Below are 19,922 nucleotides of genomic sequence, written 5' to 3'. Positions count from 1 at the left end.
CACCACCACCCACCCACCCCAAACACACACACATACATATTGTACCTGTATATGCACTGCACCCTTTTCTCATGTGAGGACCATGGCCTCCGATTTGGAGATACTGAATGCTAAGCCCTTTTTTTCTCTGCAGGCCTGGTATACATGATAATAAAACAACAAGTGGACCGGTATAACATTTACTACATTTATCGGCCAACAAAGCTGGACATGAGTATCCACTCTGGAGCTGTCAATCAAGCTATGGTTGGGCCCATTCTGGGAATGTTGTGGCAGTTTTTCTTCTTTATGAAGCGTTCTGGTATGACATTCACGATTTTGTGTTTTTGTTTTAATCTTTTGTGCGATTCAAGCCAGTGATGCATGAACTTTCTATCCCCAGGTCTTTTTGCTTCTTCCACCATATTCACAGGGACCATGCTGCTCATCACGTTCATAATCTTTATCGCACGTGCCTGCTTTGGACGTTTGAAAAAGTTCACTCCTCACAACTATCAGGTCACAAGCTTTGATTCCTTGGTGAATGTGAGTTTGGTTGTGTGACTTGTGTCTATTTCAACTTTAAGCTAAAATCCCTTGTTTTGGTCATAGGTTGACATCCATCATGAACATGTAAGGGCCGAAAACCCAGAAGGTGAAGATCAGAGCACAAACCTATATTCCCTCTTTCAGTTGAAATAGATTTCTCTACGGTGCCACGCGGGCGCCGGTTGAATTGTACGGATTAAAATGTATGTCGTCATGTTTATTGTCAAAATGGGGTGAAGCACCTGAAGAGATGATTGAGCACTGAGGAAAATGGATTTGAATTTGGAAAGTCGACCGAATGCAATGCGTCCATTTTCCAAACCTTATATTCTCAATAGGGTTGCGAATAAGCGGAAGCTTATCCCGGCTGACTTTGAGGCGAGAGGCAGGGAACACCCTGAACTGTCTGCCAGTCAATAAAACATGCAGCATTAGAAATATATGTATTATAATAATATAATATCTATTAGTGTTATCAAGATAAGGACTACTTAGTCAACTGCTCTTAACCGAGCCCAGAAAGCTGGCTTTCGGACTCACCAATACTCTTTCTTGCATTTGTTTTGCATTAAGAATTGAATATAAATAAACAATTGTCTGTAATGGCATTGATTGGTATGGTGTTTGAAATGATACAAATAAATTTGTCTAATCATTTTGTGATGTACCCAAGTGTATTGCTAGACCAAAAAAACAAAAGTTCTATATCACGGTATAACATGATAAATAAAATAAATTTCATGTTTTAACATGACACTGTAAATATGTCAAAAATTGTCTCGTTTGGGACTTTCAGCATAAAACAAAGCAAATCGTTCAGCTCACTGGCAGAGCGAGTCTTACATGTCTTTTTCAGTCTTAAATCTTTTTACACACTGCCTTATTTAATTTTTACAATATGATGTAACGGCACTGTTTTCAGTGTGATCACTTAACCACGTTAGAATGTTAAACTTACCATGTGAAAATTATCATGTTAAACATAATTACCGTATCACATTAAAATGTGAAGACATCACTTTAAAACATGAGAATTCTTTACGTTATATTCTTCTGGTGAGGCACGAATACCCTTTCGGAGTTTACCTAATTTGATGTGTGACAAAATACTAAAAAGTACAAATTGTGTTGGTGTACCTAATGTTGCGGCCACTGTATGTGTACCCCCTCTGCATGGTTTTGCTTCAGGTGTGCCATGAAATAGAAACACAAAGTTCCTCCCAAGTGTGGCCACTGTAGCCTGCAGTGCAGCACGAATTAAAACCAGATCTGCCCGTGTAAATTATGAAGAATCGGCTTGGGAAAAAACAAAAACAAAAAGGACATTGATCTGACAAAAGCCTATGATGCACATTGGCCACAGAACACTGTACAAGGCCTTCAAACGAATTGAGATGGCTGCCAAAGAAATGGTGCTCATCTTTTAATATGTGAGTGGCAAGCATGCAATATGGTTGAGCGTTAAGCTTTAAAATGAGACATTCAACGCAAAAAGATTCGGATCCCCAAGGTCATGTAAAATGAGTGCAAGATAATGGAGGCAACCATCTTTTTGCTGCAAAGGGAGCAAGCCAGTTTCAGGATTCTGCGCAATACTGTATATGTCTTTCGAGAGCATTGATTCCCATCCATTGTGCTGGCAGAAGGTACAATTAACCACGATTAACCAGTAGGGTGGTAAACAGCTTCTAGTATTAGAGTACATGCAATAACATTCAGTATAAGCTTCTAAAAGAAGCTCAGGACAGGTGGGATGACCTTTCTTGTCCAAACTGAGAAGACGCAAATGACCAGAAAGAGTGCAAGGTCATGGCTAATTGCAAATCCATTCTGAGAAGATAAACTTCTCCATTCAAGTGGCAGATTTTTCTAGCCATAGTGTCACGCGCTACCAAAACACATGCGATGTTCTCTTGCTGACACCACTGTCATCTACTTGACTAAATCCTCTAAGCCAAGCACCGTGCTTGCCTTAAACCCAACTGAAGCTACATGTGCTGCGCTGGCGTTTGTGTACTCGACTGTGGCTGAAGCAGCAGTGAATTCTATAACAGAGGCCAACAGCAACTCGTCGATTTTAAATTTTCACCACCATCAGGAGTTATTTATTCATTTTCCGAACCGCTTTATCCGCACTAGGATCACGGGGGGTGCTGGAGCCTATCCCAGCCGTCTTAGGGCAGTAGGCGGGGGACACCCTGAACCGGTTGCCAGCCAAACGCGGGGCACACAGAAACAAACAACCATTCACGCTCACACTCACACTGAGGGACAATTTGGAATGTTCAACCAGCCTGCCATGCATGTTTTTGGAATGTGGGAGGAAACCGGAGGACGCAGGCCCGGGGAGTACATGCAAACTCCACAGAGGAAGGCCGAAGCTGGAACTGAACCCGGTACCTCTGCACTGTGAAGGTGACGTGCTAACCAGTCGACTACCGGGCCGCTAGGAGTTATGCAATTAATGACAAAATAAATCTTTCAACTACAGAAGGCTTCACTGAACTATTCAAGGTGCCATTCTTTGGGGTAATGTATTTCTATCCATATAATCAATGGCTGACTATAGTCTGAGCCTTTAATTGGATCTCATATTATGAAGGTTTTTTTTTTTTTTTTAATGCTGACAAGAACAAAACCGCGCTTTCTGGAAAAAGTGAGATAAGGCTGCATTCCCAAATACTTAGGCAGGACAAAAGGTTGACTTTTAGATAGCCTCCATTTTTCACACCTTATTACTGTAGGAAGGGGATAAAAATTTGCAAGCAGACCACGCATGCTAGGAGTATATTTTGCACTGTGAAAGCAATATTCCCAGGGTAGACAGCATAATACAACAGGGAATTGTTTATTTCCATCCAACCAGCTGCCACCATTCCTCCACGCTCTTGCCAGCAAATACAAAGATATTACTGAGGCAGGTGGGAAATGTTCTAGTTAGCACCACCAGAACCAGAACTCACGCCAAAGCACCATCAAGTCAACTTGGAGAAAGGATAATGCAGTGTCAACATATTGAAAAGATGTTGAATGAGGAAGGCAATATGACTTCAGAGTGAAAGTGAATGTCCTGTCAAAAAAAAAAAAAAAAAAATTAAAAAAAACTCTCAGTCCTATGAAGAAAAACAAGACTTGTTCAGAGTGAAAGTGAATGTCCTGTCAAAAAAAAAATAAAAAATAAAAAAAACCTCTCAGTCCTATGAAGAAAAACAAGACTTATTTACTACACGCGGGAAAAGAAGAAAAAAAAATCAGACTTCTTCAAAGTACGAGTCCAGATCTTCTGACATCTCGGCCGAATCCTGCGATGCATTTGTGTTGGCTGGAGCTGCTGCCTTCTCTCGAGGTGCAGGGGAGTTTTTAAATGCAGAGTTTCCCTGTGACCTCTGCGGGGTGTCCACCATCTCGCGTTTGGCATCTTTGCCGCCTCCTAAAATCTTCTGGCTCTCCACAAAGTACTGGTTGGGGTGATTGAGGGAGAAATTCGCATCCTCGACCTGGCATTAAAAAAAAAGAGAAAAAAAGTAAGCTTTAATTATTGTTGGCTGGAAATGAAAGTTTTAATGGAAACGTGCCATTCACACAGCGGAAGAAGGCACGCCTGTCAGTGTATCAGGATTTTGTTCAATTAAACAAGACCCAGATTTCACACCTGGTAAGTCAATTTGAAAGGAAATTGTAACACTGACATCATCATTTCAGTATTCATACTTTTTGTGACATTTTTGTTTGGTGATTGTGGTGTCGAATTGCACACCACCATACTGAGTTGTTTCAAATATTTTGTTAACCCCATTTATCCTAATGTGGAATAACACCTACTTTAGCATCGGCACAGAAACAACATGGGCCAATTCAGCCACACCACTCTAAAATATAGCTGGCAAGTATTTCAAAAGAGGTCAAGTCTCTTCTTCCTGTATCCATGGTTACCCCCAGCTTGACAAAAAGTCCACTTACATTGTGAGTCAGCTCAAAGTACTTTTGGCAAGCCAGTTGGTAGTGCATCCCTTTGACCAGGTCCATTATCTGCAGGGAAAAGTAGAAGGACAACGTTGGACTAAAGTTAACTTGAACCATTTTATTCCTGCCCAAAATGAAACACATTAAACACTATGGGAAGGACGGAATGCCTCAGAGTGGTTACGATGGTGGCTAAAAGGGATCAGAAGCCTGAGGACCCACCTGACTGATACCGCTTGGGGACACTTTGTAGAACTGAAGTTTCTGCTTCAGCAGCTCCGAGTCACTGTGACGAAACGGACACCCTACAAATACAAAATAAACACCAGCCCTTAAAAAAATAAATAAAAAAATAAAAAATAGCCATGGAGCACAACAAAGCAAAAATTAGGAATGAGTCGTGCTTACAAAGCACCTGCTCTAATCTGGACAAAAGTATTGGGACATCTGGCTTTGTTATATTCCCTCACGTGTAGGTTCTCTCAAATGTCGATTTTGAAAGTGTGTATGTATGTATCCTTCTTACGTGGACTTTGCCCTTTCCATCGAATCGCTGTAAACTCACCATGATGGTCGCCTTGGCTTGGCGGGTTTGACAAAATCACTTTCATGCAGCTATAGGGGGTGTAGTCCGTCCTCTTGCCTTCTTTGCCAAACATGTGGCGGATGTTGTAAGCGTACGCTTTATCAAACTAAGAAGCAGAGGAAAAGGAGGGTAGTGTTGGAGAGGTGGGGGGCAAGGTTGGGGTGAAAAGAGACGTTATACATCATCCCACTGTTGACACTTTGTTTTCCCTCAATGAAACATGGAGCTATTAGAGGGAACCTGTGGTGGAAGTAAAGTTAGTTGAATTATGTCTAACACGGCCATCTCCGCCTCTCCAAGCTTTTGTCTTGAGCAAGGAATTTAGATGTGAACTGGCAAAGAACATGTGGGGAAGTTTTTTTTGGGGTCACTCACAGGCCGCACAATGGATCACTTTCGAACCCGACTCAGCGGCGTTCAGACATTAAGAGTGAATTAAGGTTGCCCGCTTCTAAAACTCAAACAGTAAAACACCCAGCGCACTCCTACCTTTGCACACACGATAACACATTTGTGCTGCAATAAAACCCCTGAACTTGCCAATGTAACAATCTCGCATGGCAATTTAAAACACATCAAATCTTCTCCAAGTACAATAAATCTCGTATTAATTATTGAAAGCCTCTCAGGATTCGCGGGGTAATCTCCGGCCTTGAGGCACCCCGCCTCTTTTATTGAGACGAACACTGACGTTCCGCTCCCACTTAAGTGTGTTTAATGGGTATTAGGTGCAATCATGAAGACATCATAACACCCTAAAACATCGAGTTAAGCATAATGTGAAAAGTAGCCTTTTCCAGATATTTCAATTGTATTTTGCCTTTTCCATGCTCTCCTAAAATCTTCTCCATCAAGTCATCCTTTTTTTTTTTAACTACAGTGCACAATTCTATGCCACTTCAGAATCCACTGACCATCAACCTTTTCCATAAAATTGAATGAAAAAAAATGCATAAGAAATGATCTAAATGGTTCAACCATAAAGCCGTTATTTACTGTATAGTACGGCTGTGTCTTGAGTAACACTTGAACATATCTGGCAAGTGTAACAAATCCGTACAAACTCCAAATGGCAGAAGCGTCCTAAGATCACGTGACTCTTTCAAAATATTGTACTGAATAGCCACAGTTCCCTTATGCCATCACAAAACTCCTGGCAAAAGGAAAACCAAGTGCTTAACAAATTTATTGTACCACCAGGCAAGGTAAGGTTACTAACAAAAAAAAGTACCGGTAATTGGTTTTTTTTTTTCATTAATGCACCAACATGTAGAAGCTCTTGAACTGAAATGATGTTTTTAATGAGAAACTTGTAAAACTTGTTTTATTTGATGACATTCCCAGGCATTCTTGCAACTATTAAAAACAATAAATAAAGAAATAAATCGCGCCAAAGCCTACTCTGCTCCTCATGTGAGCAACATTCTCATTTCCTGCACTGTGGGCTTAGTCCTCGCTAAAAACGACTACCATGAGTGAGTGCTTTGTACTTTTAAAGCACACTTTAAAAATACAGTATAGGGGGAAAACAAAATCCGGGCACCTAAGACGTGTTTGGGGGAATGTTAATTATAAATAGCAATGAAAAATGAATATGTTATAGACGGGTCATGCCTGATTATCATGTTTTTTTTTTAATGTTTAATATGATACACATGAGGCATCTTACTAAAACAATACAATATACTGCTTCATAACAGGGCATTGAATTCATATTTAACACGATTGAGGTTAGCGTGTTGGTGTGGCACTCGACAATTAATTCAGGCTTTCACGGCCGCTTTTCACTGTCTACCCTGCTCTTGACCCTCTCTTGATTTTTGCCGTCTCACCGCAAGTCACTTACAACAGATGCTGTTCTAACTCATATACATATTAATGAATTGAAGCCGATGTGACACAGCAGAAAAAAATGAGTTTCAACCCCCTTTTTCCTTAAAGTTTGCCATTAAATCTCCAACTGCGATGCTGGTAATCCCGGATGTACCCTAATATAGCTGACCTCCAAACTGGCAGCATTAAGAACATCTAAGAGGCAAGGAGGAAATAAAAACGTGAGTACAAAAGCCGTATTTAAAGAGCAGAGCTGGAGCTCGCGCGCATCTTGGCTCGTGAGCTCTTGATCATCCCAGCCATGAGGACACGTTCACAAAAACCCGCGGCGCCTGAGACAGAAAAAAATAGGACACCGTATAAGGGATTATGTGCGAGTGCGCGTGCATGTGCATGTGTGCGTGCATACAGTACACTTGGCGTGGCTTCTTAGGCACAGCCCATAGTCACTGATCTCCCTCGAGGTCCAATCTGTCTTGGATGTAATTTCATTAAAATACTCCCATTTATAATCTGCACCACAGGCATTTCCACACTCAGAAAGAAAGGTACGGGAGTGATATACTGCTAACAAGTTGCGGTTGCGCACTTTAAAAGTTGAATTTCCAACTACGGGCGGGGCAAGCGACTGACTGAGTCGCTGAAATTTCCGTAACATCTTGTGAAGAAATACTTAATGACAAAAGCATTTTACTCCAGACCCAATATGAAAGTCCTGTTCCACAAGAGGAGGAATGTCATGCTTGATTTGTTTTGTTCAAATACCAGCCAATTGTGGAGGCAAAACTGAAATATTCATTGATAATATTGTTTAATTATCATTAACTATACTAAATCAATGGCTACTTTTCGGTTCAAATTCAACTCGAATTAAGATGCAAAAGCACAAATGTTGCTGGTACACAACATGGATAAAAGTATTGTGACACACCTCTCGGCAACCCGTTTCACGATTGCAAACTCGCGAACCGAGTAACTACAGTGGTACCTCCACTGACGAACGTCTCTTCGTACGAAATTTTCAAGTTACGAAACGCCTCAACAGTAAAATATTGCCTCTTGCGCCGAAAGAAATTTCGAGATACGAAAGGTTAAAATACAGTATGGGCTAACGCAACATACTTAGAGCTGCTCTGCCATTCGTTATTACCAAGCATCTTCCTGGCATCCCATTGGCTAAGGGGGACCTCTACCGTTATGTGTCTGTGTGTGTAGATAGATAAATAGATAGATATGTGTGTATGCAGCGTTGTCGTTATTCGCCCCTCGGGCCATGAGATAGTTTTACAGAAATGTGAATCACCCAGAAAAAGTGTTCACTAGTCGGCTCGGGCAATTGCTCACGATGCTGATGTTTGCCTTGCACATTTTCGAAGGATTGTTAAAAGCCGACAAAAGCAAACGTCCTAGGATCTGTTCTTTACGAAACGCCAGGCAAAAACCAGTTCTGAGAGAGAACATGAACTAAAGCGGGCAATAAAACGATGAGGATGCAGTTAAAAGTTAAGTGACCATCATTTTAATTCTTTACTCTATTCTTTGTTTTTTAGATCGTGCAAAACTCTCATTTATTTTGCAATAATCTAATTGTAACACATATTTGTTACATATTTTTATGCTTCAGAAAACATTTATGTCTGAATTTGGGGGGTGGCGGGGGTGGAACGGATTCAGGCATTCACATGGAAAATGCGTCTCTTCTTACAAAATTTTCTAGTTATGAAATTTCTTCCAGAACCAATTAATTTCGTAAGTAGAGGTACCACTGTATTCATTTTTGCTTTTAACTCTCCACTATTACTGGAGTGTTTTTGTTTTGTTTTTTTAAATCAGTGATACTGTCAAGATTTTTTTTAAATGGATCTCTTCAAACACCTATTTCTTTTTAAAGATGAAAGGACCTGACATAATATGATTATCGTGGTCCTATAAATGAAAGAAAATCAGTTTTAAAGGCTGCTTGTGTGCTAAACAAGCTGCTTATTAAAAAAAAAAACCCTCACAGGTCATAAAGTACAAGCGAGCAGTTATGGGAGAGTGTGATGCATATTTTACAAGTGCTGTTGGAAAGAGACCTTGGAGGAAACGCTGCCTTTAAAATGAATGTTGCTGTCGAGTTGTGTAAATCAATTAAGTCAATTATACTAGCAGATGTAGCAGCTTTACCCGAGGTCTATTGTTCGCACAGCTCAAGGTTCCAGATGCGGTGCTCCACACGTGGCACATTGACACCCCGCCATCAAATTGTGATCCAAGACAAAGCACAGCGGGTATGGATTTCATCCAATTTTTTCTGATATCCCGTCGCTTCTGCCTCAGGTCCCCCCTTTTGGCATCGTTGGCTCCCATTGCTTGCCATGTGCCTTTCGCATACTAATGTGGCGGCTTTGAAGCAGCCCGCCAACGAAGACCAACCTCTGACACAACGCATACAACGTGGGCCAGTGCTGTCCTGTAGGTGTGGAAAAACAGCCCTGGGAATTCACCGTTGAGCTAAGACGGCTATAAATGTAATGCACTCATGTAGTCACACGACCAGATGGCGGAAGACACGAGGGACGGCAGAAGAAAGCTGATGAGCAAGTTGTGAATTATTCTGCTGCCGTGCTTTTGGAACGAGAAACAGTAGGGCACAGCGGCATGAATCCAACAATAATTAGCGTTGTTTAGTTAGTGAAGAAAAAAAAAAAAAAAAAACGAATACAAAGAACAACTACGATTGACAATCCTTGACGTGAATTCAGAGATGAGCTATGGACCCACAACGGGATTGGTTTTCCCAAAGGCATTACATTAGAGTGCAATACAGGTGCAGGCTGCAAATAACATTAGAGGAGCAGACCCCATTTTTTACAAAATGAATGAAGAATGAGCTATATTTTCATGCATCGCAGGCTAGACCGAAAACACTGCATCTTGTTTAAAGGCAAAGATTTTTTTTTTTTTTGTATTTAGCTCACGGCTCTCTCCTGCAGCTGTGAAGTGTAATTTACTTTTAAGCCATCGAGGTAAATAGAAACAATAGCAGTAAAAGAGCAGTGGTTAACCAGCAAAGACATTGCCAGAAGTTAAAGCAAAGTCAATGAAGGTTGATGTAAAACACCAACAAACTGTAAACATCAACAATATGTCTTAACACTGAGATGATGGACAACACACCCAGAACATAATTTGAACATAAAATATGTTCTAAAAACGCTGTAGATGGAAAAAAAACACATTTTAAAAAATTTATTATATTTTTAAACAAAATACTGAAATGCAAAAAAATGCTTCACGAAAGCTTTCTTCGTGGGCTATTTTCAGCTGATATGCTGCCTTTCACATTGCTGCAGTTACATTTTGAGATCTTTGGTTTTCTCAACAACAATCACTGGGCTGGAGTTCCTTCATTTTTTTCATTTGGCTTTTGCATTTGACTGTGAAAAAGCTGAGAGGCTCCACTTTCCCTGCCTTTATGTGAGTATTTCTCTCAACTAATTTCTCCAAGGAATCAAGATTTAATCTTTGGAAGACCACACTTTCTTGAGTGATATCGACCACTTACCTCTGGACTGTGCGAGAGAGTCTAAAACAATTAAAAGATAACGCATCAGTAACTCTTTGGAATAGGAAGGACATTTATGCAAATGCCCTTTGTGCAGGGCCCTTTTCAGAAACGTTGAAACTTTAAGTGCAACAATGTGAACATATTTTTCTGTGGCTATCCAGTGATATTGTGCAATCAAAAATAAAGCGTGGCTGTGTAGACAAACGTAAAGCTTGGCAACCTGAGTACCTAATGACCAAAGATGACCTCAGCAAAACGTTCAAATGACCCAACACTGTGTGCTTGTGCAGTTGAAACCGGTCAGAGCGGCCATTAAAATAATAGTGCCTCATCCATAACTGATACAGACTTTGATTGGGGAGAATAAACAACGTAACAAAGCCTTCACCTTGTCTGCGTCCACTTTGCCTCTGGTAAATTCCGACCTCCAGAACTGCAGCGCCTGTTCCAGGGAGAGGCCGATGCCCTTGAGGAAGAGACCGTACTGCATGCGGCCGCCGTGCCGGAGATGATGGTTCTCTCTTAAGGACTGATGGAGCTGCCTCATGCACAGAGGGAAGGATTTGCCTGACAACTGGAGATGGACAAGAAGAACTGGTTGCCAGCATCATTTTGACAACACGAGCAAACCGAGATTCCAAGGAACTTACTGAATCGATTTGTTCCAAGGAGATTTTACCAACATTCTTCTGGATGCTGTAGTCCTGTCCCAAATAGGAGTGGCTAATAAAAGAAAAACAATGTTTATATATGTTATATGTGTAGCGTCTTCATACTGTAACATTTAAGCCTTTCAGAAAAATATGATGTCTGTTTCGTTACTTTTTTATTTATTAATTTTTTTGCATGTTATGTTTTGTTTTTTGGTATGAAATCTAAATGTGTGTGGCCCCGGGTCACTGTTAATGTAGACCCCTATTTCAAGAACAATTTGAATGGCTTGATTTAGCACACAGACTGATAGAAAGGATATCCTTTATGAAGTGGTCTGGAGATATACTAAGTTCAACATGCTGTGAACTGCATGAGTTGCCACACTGACCTCGCTGGAAACGTCAAAAAGGACTCCAATTGTAAAAGGCAGTGAATGTTATCGCTAGATTTTGGCTCACTCAAGTGGCAGCGCTTTTCATGATATTGTGCACCGCCACCACAGATTTGGGGACCGCCCACTAATCGCAACAAGCTGTCCACTAATTCTCATCACTGTGAGCCAACGTGGCTAATGTGCTTCCCCTTTCTCCCAAAAACGACACCCTCGCTATTCTCTGAGCTGCCTACTTTGGGATTAATTTTCCAATGGTGTTCACCTTTCCAGTGGGTGTTTTTTTTTTTAATTTATCAGTATGTACAGACAAATGCTCCTTAGTATGTTCGACTGATAAATCAAACCAATTATCAAATGAACAATTGGACTGCTTGTTAATGAATTTAATCAACTGCAAGGGAGGACTTAATAAAGATTACACAATTGCTTTGAGAAAAATGAAGGGACACAGTCATACTGTGTTTGTTTATACTGTGCGATTTATGGAACTTTTGTTATGTTGATCATGCACATAGTGAACTGGGCTCTCTGTTTGTGTGCGTGCGTGTGTGTGTGTGTGTAAAATATTTGGACCACAAATGCCATTTGGTGCCAAAAGTCTATTCCGTAAGTAGGTCTTCATGGGAGAAACAAAGCAGCTAAAAGTTATGATTCCCGTCACTTACCTGAGGTGGGTAAGGAGCGGCTGGAGCCGTTCATCAGAATGCACCGCCGGTAGCGAACGCGCCGTCAACTGCGGGAGGGATTGGCATTGTTTGAGTAATGGTAAACAGGGTGGGTCGAAGGATGAGAAGAGCCGAACATGGCAGGTTGAGGGTAAAAATTAAGTACCGTGGAGAGAATTAATCAGAACACAACAGAATGGATTTGCTGTGTGGCTGATTTTTTTTTTTCCACTTTAACAAAATGTCCAAAACAATCTCGATTTCACTGTGCTCGGCTTTTAATTAATTGGCATCCTCACCCCCTAAATTTGCCTAGAAACACCTTTCGATTTATGGATTGTTTTCCTTGTAAACAGTTACAATTTAATGAATGTGTCTTCTCATCAACTGCAGTGTAGCTTTGCACAGTCAGTCTTACACAGCTACGTAATGCTTCTTATACCACAAAATCCACTTCATAATTTGTTGCTCTAAATTGGGAATTTCTCCATTGTGAGAAAAATAAAGGTTTTCTTATCTTATCTTAAAAACCAGGTTGTAACCAACAGCAGGCATCACATGGGACAATCATCCTTTTACGTGAGGTACGTTAAAACAGCCACCTTGTGTCCCAAGTGGATGACATGAGCCGTTTATACTTAATAGTGCACTTACATTGGTTTCTCATTTGTTTTCCAATTTGAAAAAGACGGCGGCCAGTCCCTTGACAAACATGCGCGGCCCAGTTTAACAAACAACAGTGACTGGATGCGCCCTGTAATGTTTAGTCTTCACTGGGGACAAACCAGGGTTGATTCGCCATTCAACACTTTGTTATGGTCCTGAATTGTGAAAATACGGTGTTAAACAGTTTTTTGCCCCCCACTCCTCCATTATATGAGAACTTTTTACTATTAGAACAAATTACTATTCTGCTGCAGACGGAGGGGAACGTCGAGGTTTATTCTCAGGGATTGTCAGACAAAGTGACATCTCTTTTTCAGGTCGTAGTCAAGCAATTTGATCGACGGTTGACGATTGAGCCGGCCGGGCATGATTCAGCGTATTGAGCGGACATACCATTTGAGAGCCAAGGCAAGCCGAGCTTCTTTTTTCACTATTTACACAATCTAATGTCATAATATGAAGGGGAAGTATTCATTCTATAAACCACACTGAAGCTTAAAAGTTGAAAACACATCCTTTCTGATCATAAAGTCTTTCCAGCAGAATAACTAAACCCCCGGCTAGGTACCTATATATCTATTCAGAACAATGAAGCAGTGTTGCTTTTGTTTGCCCCCTAGTTGCAAACTCTCCTCACTACACAACTGGACCTGAGTTGTCCCATCACATACAGCATTTTGAAGTAAATGCCTGCGGCTCTCCACAAATATCATATTGCACTATGTTGCATGAGCCCGAGGGCGTTCAATGCAGTGCATATCAACATTGGACCTTTCACGCCCCGAGTGTGTGCGTGCGTGTGCGTGCTGGGGGGAGTATGCACCATCTACCCTGCAAACATCTTGTGTCATATGTGCACACGTCCTTCCCTCACTTGAACCCTGTATTTCTTCACCAACACTCATGGCACTGAGGCAAACAAGCAGAGATGCAGAACAACCCATACAAGCACAGCAATTGTAAACACAAAACAGTCAGTGGGAATAGGGCCAGATACAGGTGGACAATAATAGACAATAACGCAAGGGTACACTGTGATGCCCTGCAAGCTGTTGATAATCTGTGGCAGGCTTGTTGACATTGTCAATGATGTCTGTTAACATCAGCCTATACAGTGTGGAAGCAAGTGCCGCTTGTTAATAAATCTTGTCGCCTGTTCTGTCTCCACTTCATAAAAACCGACATGGCCCCTGAGAGAGAGAGAGAGATATATATATATATGCCCTGCGATTGGCTGGCAACCGGTTCAGGGTGTCCCCCGCCTGCTGCCCGAAGACGGCTGGGATAGGCTCCAGCACCCCCCGCGACCCTAGTGAGGATCAGGCGGTTCGGAAAATGAATGAATGTGTGTGTGTGGGCAGCCCGGTGTTCCAGTGGTTAGCGCGTCGACCTCACATTGTGGAGGTCTTGGGTTTGGTCCCCGCTCCAGCCTCCCTGTGTGGAGTTTGCATGTTCTCCCCAGGCCTGCGTGGGTTTTCTCCAGGTACTTCGGTTTCCTCCCACATTCCAAAAATATGCATGGCAGCCTGATTGAACACTCTAAATTGTTCTTAGGTGTGGGTGTGAGCGTGGATGGTTGTTCATCTCTGTGTGCCCTGCGATTGGCTGGCAACGGGTTCCGGGTGTCACCCGCCTACTGCCCGAAGACGGCTAGGATTGGCTCCAGCACCCCCGCGATCCTTGTCAAGATGCCACGTTTTTTTGCTGATTGCTCCTGTTAAATCAGGCCGACATTCACGCCGGCCACACACACACACACACACACACACACACACACACACACACACACACACACACACACACACACACACACACACCTGCCATGTACCAGTAACACTATTTTTGCCAACCAACAACGCCAAACTATTTCATTCGTTGAATGATTACATAATTGTGACTGGACAGCTTTCGAGTCTGACAACCCTCATCAGGGCGGTCGCTTTGGAATGTGAATCTCCACGTTGTGTCGTCCCTAGGGAAAGAGCGGCAAGCCGAAAACTGTCACCTGGGTTTAATGGTGTTTTGCGAGATGTGTTGAAAGTTATGAACCACACCAAAGCACTGTGCTTAAATCACTACTGTTTGAGGAGATCTGGGAAGAGATGGATGCTGAACATAAGACACCTTTGCTTGTACACAGAGTCAGACAGCTTTCACGAGACGCATCACTGGCTACGTTTTACGTTTACGAGATTCCCTGCAGGGATTTCTTCAAGTAAAACAGTTGCCACAGGCACAGGCAGAGATTTTGAGCAACACTAATTGGTTCTTGAAACTTGCTCAATTTCTCACTTCAAAGGAAAATGACAGCAGTTTGCAAGTTGAGAGACAAGATTGCCACTTTCAAAGCCAAACTGGAATTATGGAGGTGGAGGGTGAACACATGGATGTTTTACAGGGATTATGAAAGAGATTAAAGTTTCATGTTCATTCTCCCAGCATGCATAACCAACTATCACAGCTTTCAAAAGATTTTGAGTTTTACTTCTCAATCACAAAAGAAATGGATCTGGAACCCATGCGTGAACAAGACAGGGGAATCAACCCTATCACTGCTTGAAGTGCAACAATTGCTTAAAGGGAGAGTTCACAATTGTCAATTATTTGTGTTTATATTTGTTAAAAGTGCCAGTACGACCTGAGAGTAGTACAACAGCAAATGAGTAAATTGGTCCTCTGTCGTCTCATCTTGTGCCTCTGATTTGATTGATGAAACCACAGCGGGCAAAGGAAAATAACCAATTGGAGACAGAATACGTGACTGGAGTGGTGTCAATCAGTTCTCATGCACTCGCAGGCACACTCATCAGTGGCCGTGAGCAAGCAGACCAATGCGGCGTCGCGTTGTCTTGCTAATTTGGGTTTCAACAAGAGCTAAAAAGTAGGAAGTGGACAGATTCAGAGACAAAACAAGAGTGAACCGGGGAGTTGTTGAACACCCCTGCACTTCTATCTCTTGTTTGTGGAAAATGTTTCTACATGAAACTGGTCTCTTGTAGAGAAAAGGTTTGGGACCGCTGATCTACAGCATAGGAGAACATCAAAGCTGATGCCTTTCCCCAACACCAGGGAGCTTAAGACACTTACCGCGAGAGCTTTCGACAACCTTGTGCGAAAATCGTTGAGCACAATGGTGACAACGTCCTGGTGAGGGATGTACACATAGCCCGCTTTGAGGTAGACTTTCCTTGTTCGTACTAGATCCAAAGCATCTTGGAAAGGAACCTTGACAACAAAAAATAGAGCAACTGTGTTTTAAAACATTATTCTTATTTTAAAGACTCGATTTATCTCAACATGTGAACATAGGTGTCAAAGCAATAATCCCTTTGTAGCATTCACAGCTTAAAATTGTGTTTGTACCCAAGGATTTACTCAGAGTCAGGAAACATTTCATACTCAAATAAACACTACTACTACTGCTTCAAAAATAAAAATGCAGGCAAGACTTAATTATTTATAAATAAAAACAAACATACTTATTATTTTTCTTTTTTTTTAATGAATGAATGAAAAAATAAAAACAAACATACTTATTATTTTTCTTTTTTTAATGAATGAATGAATAAATAAAAACAAACATACTTATTATTTTTTATCGAAATTTCTTCTTATTCATTTCACTATCATGCCTCTGACTAAAGTTAAGGAAGCTGAACAAAATGCAGAGCTAAATCTAATTTATTGCCCTGAAGTAACATCAAAAAAGGTTTGACAAGTTATACAGAACTCTGAAAAAACAAACAAACCAACAACTAGGATCTCTTGAGGTCAGGAGTGCTACAACATCCAAGAGTGAGTGAGTTGAGGAACTCACTTTGTAGAAATCTTGATCCTCCACAGTGATTCCACTAACGCCGTAGCTGGAGTCGATGAGTTTATCTTGCAGCACTTGCTTCTCTTCAATAGAAATCTGAAATAAATGTAGTCGGTGAATACCACTTTAAAGTACAGTATATTAGATGTCTCGTGTCATTTGCATGTTGTTTCCATGCAGTTTTCTGCAGGTTCTCCGGCATTGGTTTCAGACTAAATTGCCCATAGGAGTGGATGCGAGAGCTCATGGTTGTTTGCCTGAATGTGCCTTGCGATTGGCTGATGACCAAACCAGGTTGTCGTGAGCTGCATTAGCCTCCAGTTCACCCGAGATCCTGAATAGCATAAGCGGTACAAAATTGGATGGAGTTCAAATAGACAAGTTGTGAGGTCCAAAAAGATGAATTCAAAAGCATAAGTATGACTTGCACCAATAAGCATGCTTGGAATTGTTAAATAATGTTTAAATCATTGGATTTCCAGTCTTCAGCTCCATGTTACTGAAAACCTGACGCATATTGCTCTTATTATGAGCTTGAAAATGCTCTTCCTAAATATTGAATGTATTTTATAAGCACCCATGAATAAATGTTGATACATTACCATGCACGAATAGTTCATCATAGCTAATTATGTCTAACAAAAGAAATGCAACAAAGTCCTTGGAAATCAGTTGTGTCCTATGGTAGTCTTACAGCGCCCTCTAGTAAAAAACGGGTAGAAGCTCAGTTTTGGGTGATCTGCTGCTGCTTTTGTTTTTCCTATTTTAAAAATTATTAACCCTAAAGGGAAATACCATTTTCACTGCATATTTAAAGGGTAAGTCCATCCATCCATGTTCTAATCCGCTTATCCTCACAAGTGTTGCGGGTGTGCTGGAGCCTATCCTAGCTGTCTTCGGGCAGTTGGCGGGGTACACCCTGACCTGGTTGCCAGCCAATCGCAGGGCACACTGAGACGAACAACCATTCACGCTCACAATCACATCTAGGGACAATCTGGAGTGTTCCATTAACCTGCCGTGCATGTTTTTGGAATATGGGAGGAAACCGGAGTACCCAGAGAAAACCTATGCAGGCACGGGGAGGACATGCAAACTCCACACATGAAGGCCGAAGCCGTAATCGAACCCAGCACCTCTGCACTGTGAGGCGGATGTGCTAACTAGTCGACCTAAATATGTTCAATGGATGTATTAGTTTAAACACGGCATTCTGATTAAGATTTGGTTTGTGGAATAAATTCAGCAGCAAAATCCACCCAAACTGTATTTATGAATGACAATAAGCAACATGATGTGTAGTACAAACAATAATTACAATATTATAAATGGTTAGCGAAAACAAATGAATAAATCATACCGCATCATATTCCAGATTATTTTTGTGAAGAAACTCCAGCTTCAGTTTGGGATGTAGGTCATTAAAGCGGTAGCGCAATAGATCCACTTCCTGCTGTATGAACCACCTTCGGAGATCCTCCCTGCAAAACATCCCGTGTGAATATGAACTTTGATTGCCGTTTAATTGAGAGACATCGTGCACTTGGAAACATCAATTACGTCTGACAATAGGCGAGTCTCAAAATGAAGTGGGAGATGTGGTCCTTTCTTCGTTTCTCATATTCACTTGGCCCACACTGAGGTTTTCTGTCATCCTGTTGTAAAAACATAGCAATCATGATTGGCTCATAACCATTTTATGATTTGGGTTATTGATGTTGATTAACACAACTATCAAAAGTCCTACTCACAGCGTCTACTCTGTAAGGAAAATTCAAGTTTTTAAACTCAAAATCCAACTTCTTGATGTACTGCTCAGACAATTTCACATAGCTCACGCCCAAATTCTCAACGGTCTTCAACACTACAGGGACATCAAAAGATGAGAGACACACATCATCATGATTTGATGGCAGATGAGAAGTAAAATGCAAATTTCAATGTCTTTGCCGTGTGTTTACATTTCAATCTCTCCACCGCGAATGTTTCAAATTCTGCGAGAGAGATGTTCTCGAGTGGTGGTTGTCCATAAAACTGCAGAGGAAGTCCATAGAGCTCCATCTGAGGAGTCGTGGCAAACTTCCTCCTTCTGCTGGAAAACTCCATGATGTCTACAAGCAAGTGAGGGAGGGTGCATGTTGAGATGTACCACAGGAGAACAGGCAAATATAACTTTATCCCAAAAGTACTGTAGCATCCCCATTAATATTTATTGCAAACACACATACTGGTCTTACTTTAGGAACATAACCAACTATTAAGGGGATGTCAAGCACCATTGTGCTAGCAACGAGTCTATCGTTTAGTGTTCATTTCATATACCGGGTTTAGCTTAACGTGGTATGAGGCAATATTAATATTACCCCTTAAAACCTACCGTGGGTTATGTTACAAACGCAACATAAACGTGAATACCGTTGGAATAGCATGCGCCCAACAACAGCTCGACTTAGAGGCGTTGTGCCATATACCAGTGAACTAGTTAACAAAATGATACTATTTAAATGTAGTTATTTACCGAGCAAGTAATGGAAGGGCTTGTGTCTGGACAAAGGCTTCTTCCTGGTTCAATCCCGCCAAATAGGGCTGAGTGTTTCAGTAACGCGGGGAATTGGTGACGAAATGCCCAAACCAGGAAGTGACAGGCAACGCCCCGCCCCGTCTTGATTTATGAGGGCTCGTTTTGTTGTTCTGCTTGTCCCGTTTCACATCGCTTCAGATGAAATACAAAACGTTTTTGTAGCGCTTAAACATTTTATTTCGTAACTGGTTTATCCGCCACAAATATTAAGTCTTAACACATTGAAAACAAAAAGAATAAAATGATGGAAGAATATTTCACGGACAGAGAATTAATTTTAATAATCTAAAATAATCTACACATAGTGGAAGCTGTCAACTGTACTTGGTGAGGCAAAATGAATACAAATGTGCTGTACAAATGTACATTCCTGTAAATCTTCATTGTCACATTTAATTCACTGATAATTAGTTATGTGTACTAGATATCTGTAACATATATTAGAATAGATACGTTTAGATACGTTTTTTCACTTTATAGAGCTTGTGGTAATTTACTTTTTTCGGAAATATTAACACGTCTTCTACAATAGAAAAGCCGTATATTGTTCCAGCAATTGTGAAATATTGTTTTTAATAATAATAATAATAATAATAATGATGATGATGAACACATACAGAGATAGGATGATCAGGGCAAACATAATAATAATAATAATAATAATAATATTAAAAAAACAAAAAAA

The 19,922-nt window shown here is 41.1% G+C and overlaps 2 protein-coding genes across 3 annotated transcripts in view; one reads left to right on the top strand and one right to left on the bottom strand.

Moving 5' to 3' along the window:
• LOC109516100 (CSC1-like protein 2) overlaps nt 1-1,213 on the top strand; it is an 11,587-nt gene extending 10,374 nt beyond the window's left edge. Inside the window, exons 19-21 of one of the 2 annotated variants that reach the window (XM_019870307.1) lie at nt 134-301; nt 383-498; nt 592-1,213. In XM_019870307.1, coding sequence (XP_019725866.1) covers nt 134-301; nt 383-498; nt 592-681 — 374 coding nt within the window. In that variant the 3' untranslated portion in view covers nt 682-1,213. Of the gene's footprint in view, nt 1-133; nt 302-382; nt 499-591 lie in introns of those variants that run through there. The other variant, XM_019870308.1, reaches the window with a different exon arrangement.
• Nucleotides 1,214-3,707: 2,494 nt separating this feature from the next.
• Nucleotides 3,708-19,290, bottom strand: prim2 (DNA primase subunit 2). Its single transcript, XM_019870698.1, has 14 exons — nt 19,175-19,290; nt 18,618-18,767; nt 18,408-18,520; nt 18,217-18,311; nt 18,017-18,137; nt 16,657-16,752; nt 15,927-16,064; nt 12,174-12,241; nt 11,111-11,183; nt 10,849-11,034; nt 5,057-5,183; nt 4,714-4,796; nt 4,489-4,557; nt 3,708-4,025 (listed from the first exon to the last, which is right to left on the bottom strand). The coding sequence occupies exons 2-14, from the start codon at nt 18,760-18,762 to the stop codon at nt 3,780-3,782; spliced, it is 1,560 nt and encodes a 519-aa protein (XP_019726257.1). The 5' UTR covers nt 18,763-18,767; nt 19,175-19,290; the 3' UTR covers nt 3,708-3,779.
• Between the last annotated feature and the right edge of the window lie 632 nt (nt 19,291-19,922).

This window comes from Hippocampus comes, unplaced genomic scaffold (genome assembly GCF_001891065.2).
Source record: "Hippocampus comes isolate QL1 unplaced genomic scaffold, H_comes_QL1_v1.1 scaffold76, whole genome shotgun sequence".
NCBI lineage: Eukaryota > Metazoa > Chordata > Actinopteri > Syngnathiformes > Syngnathidae > Hippocampus > Hippocampus comes.
Note: the sequence above shows the minus strand (reverse complement) of the source record. Positions and strands in the feature narration are given on the sequence as shown.